Source organism: Crocodylus porosus, unplaced genomic scaffold, assembly GCF_001723895.1.
Source record: "Crocodylus porosus isolate Cpor-Errol unplaced genomic scaffold, CroPor_comp1, whole genome shotgun sequence".
Taxonomy (NCBI): domain Eukaryota; kingdom Metazoa; phylum Chordata; order Crocodylia; family Crocodylidae; genus Crocodylus; species Crocodylus porosus.
Window position 1 is genome coordinate 10,535,289 of NW_017728925.1, and position 9,031 is coordinate 10,544,319.

General features: G+C 46.0%; 1 protein-coding gene across 1 annotated transcript in view; it reads left to right on the forward strand.

Annotated features, from left to right (window-relative positions):
* The window catches only part of DOLPP1 (dolichyldiphosphatase 1), an 18,049-nt gene extending 9,217 nt beyond the window's left edge, over window positions 1-8,832 (forward strand). The window contains exons 3-8 of the mRNA XM_019540762.1: window positions 4,320-4,404; window positions 4,706-4,805; window positions 5,704-5,802; window positions 6,619-6,747; window positions 7,628-7,717; window positions 8,350-8,832. Of these exons, the coding sequence (XP_019396307.1) occupies window positions 4,320-4,404; window positions 4,706-4,805; window positions 5,704-5,802; window positions 6,619-6,747; window positions 7,628-7,717; window positions 8,350-8,386 (540 nt within the window). The 3' untranslated portion in view covers window positions 8,387-8,832. The remainder of the gene's footprint in view (window positions 1-4,319; window positions 4,405-4,705; window positions 4,806-5,703; window positions 5,803-6,618; window positions 6,748-7,627; window positions 7,718-8,349) is intronic.
* The last annotated feature ends 199 nt before the right edge of the window (window positions 8,833-9,031 follow it).

Sequence of the window (9,031 nt, forward strand, 5' to 3'; positions counted from 1 at the left end):
GGGACCTGAACCTGTTCAGCCTCCACAAGAGAAGGCTGAGGGGGGATCTTGTGGCCTGTTACAAACTAGTCTGGGGGGATCAGCAGGCATTGGGGGAGTCACTGTTCCCCCCGAGCACCGCTAGGAGTGACCGGGAATAACGGTCACAAGCTGGCAGAGGGTAGGTTTAGGTTAGATATCAGGAGGCACTACTTCATGGTCAGGGCGGCTAGGATCTGGAACCAGCTTCCAAGAGAAGTGGTGCAGGCTCCTACCCTGGGGTTGTTTAAGGGGAGGTTAGATGAGCATCTTGCCGGGGTCGTTTGACCCCAGTATTCTTTCCTGCCATGGCAGGGGGTCAGACTAGATGATCTGCTCAGGTCCCTTCCCACCCTAGAAACTATGAAACTATATGTGGTAAGGTTGTAGTAGAAATTATGATGATTAAATAGGTCTTTTCCAAGTCTGGTCTCCTTGGAAGGGAAGCGGTAGCTCTTAGCTGGAGCAGGCACTGCACTCAAGCTACAGATGCATGCTGGTTACATTAACTTCCCTTCTTGCCCACCCCCCAAAACGAAAACAAAGCAAAACAAACTCTTAAAGGAACGTCAGAGTTGCAAAGTAAAGCACTTGGTTTCCCCATGAAATGTGCTTGGATGATAGGCGTGTCAGGTACCACACACTAGATCTGTGGCAAAACCGGTTGTCCTGGATCCTTTTTCAGTGTCTAAAGTGCAAAATAATATGTCTTGGTGGTTTGTTTGTTTTTTGCAGCTTTGCTGTATTCACTGTTCTTCCTATGTGGTGAATGGGGCAGTGATGCTGTAGGAAAAAACCCCTTGCTGGTGTCATTTGACCCCCCAGTACTCCTTCCTGCCATGGCAGGGGGTCGGACTAGATGATCTACTCAGGTCCCTTCCGACCGTAGAAACTATGAAACTATGAAATGTGATGTTGTACCACATTTACTCAAATAAAAGACAAGCCTGATTTATAAGATGACCTCCCCTTTCCCCACAATAGTTAGATTCTATATATGGAAAATATATAAATTTTGTTACAATTTTCCAGGTATAGAATCTAATTTTTGGTGGTTTATCTTGTATTAGTCTCCCTCTCACTGCTACAGCAGGGAAAATGTATATCTGGAGGTTCAGGTAGCACCTTTTGCTCTTTGCTTCCCCCCAGCTTTTTCACCTGGCAGCCCCTTCCCCCTCTTGTTACAGTCAGACATTGATCTTCCTGAGTGCATGGAAGTGGGGAACAAATTTAAAAAAAGCTAGGGGTGTAGTGATTAGAGATCTTGGGGTAGATACTGATAGCTGATTTTCTAAGGCGGCGTATCAGCTGATACCGATCCAATTTCCAATACACAGCCGGGCAGCTTGAAGAGCTGCATGCATCTGGTAAGTCTGTTGTGGTGGAAGGGGAGGGTAGATTGAGGGCCCTATGGTGAGGGAGGGAGTGGGGCTGGAGCAGGGCATGGGATAGACCCACGGCACATCCAGGAGTGTGGGTGGCTTCTGCTGCTGTGTGCACCCTGGGAGGGCTTGGGGGGCGGGGGGGCGAGGAGGAGGGCCTGTGCCTATAGATCTGCGTGGGGTGGGCTGCCTCTGGTGCTGGGGCAGTGCTGGGTTCATCCTGGTGCCTTGGGGGTGAGGTGGAAGGAAGGGGAGGGTTTGGGCTAGGGCTGTGCTCGGGGTAGGTGGTGGCAGTAGGAGAGGGGCTACTGGGGGGGGCCATAGCCACCCTAAAATTTACTGTAGCCACCCCTGCCATTCCTGAGCACATCCCCAGCCCAAACCCCTTCTGCCCTCTCCCCCAGTGTGCTTGGAAGAGCTCAGTGCTGCCCTGGCCCTAAACTGCAGCTGCAGCCCACCCCACCCTGTGCAGATATGTGGGCAAACGCCCCCCTACTCCTCCCCCAGTGCCCTCCTGGGGTGCATGCAGTATCAAAAGCTGCCCTCCGGGTGGGCCATGGCTCCATTATGCGCCACACCCCAGCTGGGCAGTGTCACCCCTGCTCCTTCCCTCACTATGGGGGGGTCTTGATCTGCCCACCCATGCCCCTTCCCCTCGCCACTCCCCTTCTACCATAACAGACCTATGACTGGCACGCAGCTCTCCAAACTGTCGGGCTGTGCTCATTATCACCTACATGCTGCTCTGCAGCTGCGCACATGCACTGGCATTTATTGGCCAAATTATCGGCCACATTAGGCGGATTTCCAACACAGTAAACTTTCTTTATATCGGTGCTGATGTGATATTGGACTGATGTATTGGTGCACCTCTGTTAAAACAATAGCCTTGAAATTAAACATGGCTGTAGCAATTTAAATATACTACCCATGTGCTTAGTTCACCCAAAATTGATGTGTGTTACATGTTTTTGAAACTGCTGTAAGTTTTAGCACAGGTACTCCATAAACACCCTTTTGAGCAGCACTTTCCAACTACTTATGTAGTAGAAACTATGCATGATATTAGTCCAAAGGCTTGTGATTTACCACATAGTTCATTGGGCTGCGTCAGAGTCAGTGGCATTTCTAGTCATGGTGATCCTACAGGTCAGCACTGCTCAGTATATGTGTATATGCCAGATACTCTCCCACCCCCCATGTGGTAATTGGCTCCTGTTCATGATTGGAACCAGGTGTTCTTGTCAAGTCCTGGAACCAGGTGTTTGGGTGATGTTTGTCAAGCATTTAAGGCTGGTGAAGAAACAAGAATAATTGTATGTGAGGAAGAAAGGCGCAGCTCAGATGTGGAAGCAAAGAGGAAGTCAAGATGTATTCAGTGTTGTGGCTCACCCTGACTTGGAAAAAGAGTTGGCGGTGATGGGGACTGCCCTTAATTGGCGCTACTGTATGCTTTATTCAGATGGGCTATTGTAGTGGTTCATATGCATTGAATCAAAATGAGCTACTCTTGCTGCACTAACCAAGGACAAACAGGAGCTGAGGGAATGTGACCTCCCTAAGCCAGCAAGAGAAGAGATGCTCTTCTCAGCCTTTCTTGCTAGAGGGACAGTAGCAGCTGCTCCATTATCAGCCTTACCTTTGTCTACAGCTCTTTGCCTGAAAACAAGATGACAGCGTGTTCAGAGACTGCTGGTAGCAAACCACTGCTAAGTTCCTCCAAACGTGTGGCAGTGCTTAGAGACTTGGAACTCATTCAGAGCTGGGTGCATTTTCATGGAGGCACTTTCATTTTCTCTGAACACTAGGCCCGCTCCCTGGTTCAAGCTCTGTAATTTCTAGAGCTTTTCTAAGAAGCCCAGGAGAGAGTCACTTGGCAAATTTCTTCTAAGAAGTTATTTCCCACCCTCTCTACAAGTGTCGGCAAAATCCTTCCCACCCAAGGCAGAGAACAGGTCTAAGCATCCAAGTTTTGACACATTTTATAAGTGACTGAAAACCAGGACTTGCTATGGGAAATATCAGGAGCTAGGCAAGTGTTTAGTGTTCAGGGTAACAAGCAACTCTATTGATTGTAAAGGAGCCACCACTGGGATGGGGTGCAGGAGCAATCCAGCAGCACACAGCCTGGTGGCCTGCAGCTTAGGGTGGGGAGTGGAGAATCCCAGTACCAACTGACATGGGAGGGAGGAGTTAAAGACAGAATTCACTTCCTAGGCTGCAATTTAGCCAGGGCACCAGGGCTGACAAGAAACTTGTCCTGGTCTGTGCAGTGAAGATCAAATTGGTATTTATCTCTGTTCCAAATGGGAACCGACAGTTTCAGGATGATCGATATTTACTAAAAGCTGCTCACTGAAGAGAAAAATAGCATGTCACCCTTTTAGCAGTGCATGCAACAGTAGTCTGTGTGTGTGTGTGTGCGCGCGCATGTGTGTGTGTGCATATGTACCCATGAGCACATGCACACTCCCTCTCAATCTGTGGTAAAGACTTAGAGATGTTAACATTGATAACTTATCTTTCTGATAATGCTCTTTTCAAGTGGGTTTATTCTGTGAGGGACTAATGCAAACAACTGAATATAAATAGCATGTTGTCAAATGTATAATATGGGTTAAAAAGCTGCTCCCCCCTCCCTTTCCCCCTCCTTGGTTTTCAGTTAGAGTGTAGTTGGATGATACCTGTAACTGGAGTAGGTTAAAAAATGAGAGAGCTAAGTGTGTGCTTGCATGCAGATATGTACATGAGATGGAGAGTACTATCTTTGTTTTGGTTTTGTTTTCAAAGTGAATGGGGCCCTAAAATAAAATTGGGTAAGGTGTGGCAGAGAAGTATTGTCCCTGTAGAGATAATGCCAAAGGAAGCTGAGGGATGGATCCAGTGTTGCGGGCTGACATGGCTGTCTTTCCTTTGCAGATCTCTTTCTTGGGTGGGCTGGCTCTCAATGAAGGAGTGAATTGGTTAATAAAGAACATTATCCGGGAGCCACGGCCCTGTGAAGGTACAGTACAGCCTAATGGCATGGGGGAAAGACTGGGTGCGTAGGGGATGAGTTAATCTTGAAATCTGGAGACAGCACTGGGGTGAAGGGTGAGTGTTGCCCTGGGTCTTGGATAGTGTTTGCACATTCGGGGCGTAGGGGCATGTGAATAGTAGCTCTGGCAGTGCCAAATGAATGAGGAAATGCTTATAAATTCATACACACAGCCCAGCAGAGCGGCCTCGCTGGATCCCTGCAGAGTTCCAGCTGCTGCTGCATATGGAATAGTCATTGATCGTGCTGTTTGTTCTTCTCTTCCCAGAAGCCCATTCAACAGTGACCACAAAATACGGGATGCCATCCAGCCACTCCCAGTTCATGTGGTTTTTCTCTGTCTACTCGTTCCTGTTCCTTTATTTAAGGTGAAGCACCTGATAACGCTTTGGCCTCTGGGACGTTTCGAATGGGTGGCTTCTTAGCTGCATGCCTTTTTCCTTCTCTTCATCGGTTGATTCCTATAGGTTGAGCTGAATTCCAGGACCTGTGCAACCTGTTGTGGGGTGGGATTCCTTCTGGAATGTGGAGTTGACTGCCTCCCAAAGTGCATATAGGACCGTGGCCCCTGTTGCTTTTTTTTTTTTTAGCTAAGAATATGAATTGAGGAGGGGGTAGGAGGAGTGAAGTAGCTTGAGGACAGTCCTGCCAGTATCATGAATCCTTCGGAATATGATGTTCTTGGCTCGATCTCTTAAGATTTGTGCCGAAGATCAAAGCTGCCTGAATCCATGCAGGAAAATCGTGGGTATAGGGGGAGGAGAAGAGAAAAGGGAGTGGATCTTTCCTCGGGCATTTAGTCTCCTTGGCATTTGTGAGTTGGTTTCTGCAGCTTCAGCAGTACTTCTTGCTCTTTTTGCATGTCTTGTGGTGTAGCTCTACTGTTTGGAACTAGACTTGAATGTTTTTGGAGGGGGCAAGGGATCTGCATACCAGAAATGGCTGCATGTTGTGTTTTTGTAATGTGACAGAGCAGGAGAGACTAGGGATCCCCCTAGTTCTATGAAAAACTGTAATGGACACTTAGGGTCCCAGTGATGTCAGGGCATGCTGACTTCCTGTATGGTGATATGTTAAAACCAGCTGACTGAAATTGGGCTTTCTCACTTGTATCTACTCGGTAACAGGTAAATATATATCTGTGGCAGCTGTGGCTTCCCCAGAGTCACTGGAATTTGGTGGGGTAAGATTTGGGGGCTGTTCCTCTTCCTAGCACCATCTTTTTTTTCCATCCTGCTAATGACTCTTCCCTCTTTCCTTTCTCAGAATGCACCAAACAAACAATGCCAGGTTTCTGGATTTATTGTGGCGACATGTCCTGTCCATCTTGCTGGTGACAGTGGCCTTTCTAGTCTCTTACAGTAGGTACGGAGCAGCTGTTTTTCTTACTCGTTTTGTACTAACCTTTTGCTTTGAGTCTTTAACACTTTAACTTTCTGTAGTTGGTATTTTTTTTTTTTTAATTCCTGATGACCATAGCAAAACTGCCAGAGCTTTAGGGGAGTCACCATGTTCCATGGCCTTTTGTACTTCACACTTTGTCTATCCCATCCCCTTTTCTGCATCAATGAATAAAAGCATTGAGGCAAACCACAGGCCAATTACTACTGTAGCATCTGAAGCATTTGCTATTGAGTTGAGTGATCTGTGTCTTATTTTAGAGACGGTTTAGGTGGATTTAGAACTGTTTGGCTTCCGCCATGTTTTCATTTGGACACCATAATTGCAATATGAAAACTAAACTCTGATAAAGGGACCTTCAGTTCAACAGAGAAAGGGTTAGTAAGTTCCAGTAGCTGGAAGTTGAATTCGGGTAAAACTCAGATGTGAAACCAGATACCAGTTTTTACAGATGAGTAGGAACAGTAGGAGGAGTGCCTTTGCTAGTCTGAATGGCCACTATGGGACACATCAGGGAAGGACCTGCTTTTAGGGTATTTCCCATATTTAGGAGTACCCTGAACACAATGTTCAGTACATCAGAGGATCTATACTTGCTGACAAAAAATCTGCCTGTTTCAATTGGGTGTTGGCCATATTTTAATAGGTATCTCTGAGCTGTTTCACGTCTTGGAGGGAATCCCTTTTTGAACTTCACCGGTGTCTGTAAGACCCATTCTCTCCTGTCCAATGTCATTACCTTGTTTTTTCTAGTGACTTCCCTTTTTCTTTCTGCTGAAGGGTTCATCTGCTGTACCACACCTGGAGCCAGGTTGTATATGGAGGTGTTGCAGGCAGCATCATGGCTGTAGTCTGGTTTGTCTTCACACAGGAGATTTTAACTCCTCTGTTTCCAAGGATAGCTGCATGGTAAACCTTTGAATGCTGCTTTGATCATGTTGTAATCCTACAAGACTACCCTTCCCTTGTCTAGGGGCTGCACATCTGGGTTTCCTCTAAATGGGTCACAGCAGTGTTTAATTCCTTTGAAATGTAAAAATAAATCTTATTCAGCTGGCGCATGGCTAGAGAATCCATACTGTACAACTGAAGCAAAACCAGTCCTGGGTTACTTCAGTCTGTAAAAGCAGATGGTTGTCACGATGTTTGGTAGAGATGTTTGCCCTGAGGTTGGTGGGCAAACCTTCCACAAGTTGCTATTGGTCTAGGGTTTGGAACTGGGAACAGAGACTCCTTAACTCTAGTTCCAGCTCTACCTTTTGACATCCTGTGTGATCATTGGCTTATTTATGCCTCCATTTTCCCATCTATAAAATGGGGTAAATATTTTCCTATCTCATAGGAGAGGAGAAGAAACATCACAGACCTCCCTTCTTCTATAAAGCACTTCTACATCCTTGGAAGAAATGTGTGTTGGAAGGGAGCACAGTGTTGCAAGATGGCAGCCTCAGGAACTGCCAGCTCCACCTCTTGCCACCCATTTCCCCAGATCTTCTGTAATGGGAAGGCTGGTTCAATTGAATTGCATCTCGGCCCACACCAAATGTAATCCTCAGGATTTGGGTGGGTTTTTTTTGGTTTTTTTTTTTTTTTTTGTTCCTAGTTCCTGTGAGGAAAAACCACTACTTCCTGCTGACATTAATATGTTACTTTGTGTGCCTATATGTGTTTGTACTGCCAGAAATACTAGTGACCATATTATTGGCTTTTTAAGGTGGATCCTAATCAGGAAGATTTTTCTAAATCTCTCCCTCTTCTCTTCTTTCCTCCCAACCTTTGTTAATTTTAGGCCAATTTCAGAGTTCCTTTTAATCAGAGATACTAGTCTCATTCCCAACATCCTGTGGTTTGAATACACCGTCACCAGAGCAGAGGCAAGGTAAGCAGAATAGTGGAGGCTCTGCATGTGGGGAAAAAGTACATCTGAGAGATTACATTCACTGACAATTGATTTGCATGTCAACTTGTACTTCAATTTTAAATACAAAGTAACTGATGTGGGTAGCTGTCTATGGCTAGAATAGTACAGAGGGTGAAGATTTACCGGGCTGGATTAAAATGTTAGTTAAAACTGTAAAAACTGATAAATGCTAATTCCAAGTGCAAAGCTGTTGGGGTCTGCCTAGTCAGAGGGAGATCTTTGAAACGATGTACGCAGTGTAGCCAGAGGAGGTTTGTGTGGGAAAGTGACTCTGTTTTGGGGTGCACGAGTTAATTTGCTCTACAAAATGCCAGTGTTATGTCTGCCTGCAAAAGTGCATGACAAGCCACAAGTGCAGCATTGTCTACATGGTGGACATGTAGGCTCCATGGCTATTTCTTGCCAGGGCCTGTTAAGAGCAGGTATGACCATCCATGCCACCACAAAGTGGCTGTGTGACCTGTCTCTTTCCATTGGAAGCTGTGCAGAGCGCATTTGACCTAATGCTCTTATGGGGCTGGCTACAACATACAGCGGAGTGGTTGGGGGTGAATCTACCTTATTCTGGTACTCTTGTGTTCTCATTGCAGAAACAGACAGCGCAAGCTGGGTACAAAACTTCAGTGACTCAAGGCATGGGAACTAGAATGCATGATTTAATGGAGAAGGACAAGACTAGAGACCTGTACAGACCTGGGAGCAGCAAGGAGCTTTTTAACAGACGGACCAAAGGAACAGGCAGGGACCACACCCAGAGCTTGGAGGCTTTTGCTCTGGCTTTTTGCAGCTAGCTGGATGCTCCCTGATGCATGTGGGACCGTGCAGGAGCAGAACTTCATTTATACCACAAATGCGCATTGCCAGTTGGAATGTACTATCATGTCTAAGTTGGGGGAGGGGGGAACAATACCTGGTATCTCATTTGGGGGAGGGGAAGAAAATAGTGACTTTCTTTTCCCAGCATGAAATATACACACTATTTATTTATTATTATTATTATTTTTTTTTTTTTCAGAAATGGAACTGTTATTTTGGGGATGGGTGAAGTGTTGATTGTGTGTGTTGGGAGAAGACAAAACTAATCTCAGTTGATCATGCTTAATTTAGGTTTTCTAATTTTTTGGGAGGGACAGAGAGGGAAGGTTTGTTTCCTTTCTGCAACAGTTTGGGAGATCTGAAATCAATTCCAGCTGCACTTTGTAAGGATCTAAAGAAGGAACTAAAGACTTGCTTTTAACACTAGTGACATTTCTGCGTGCAAGCCTACATGGA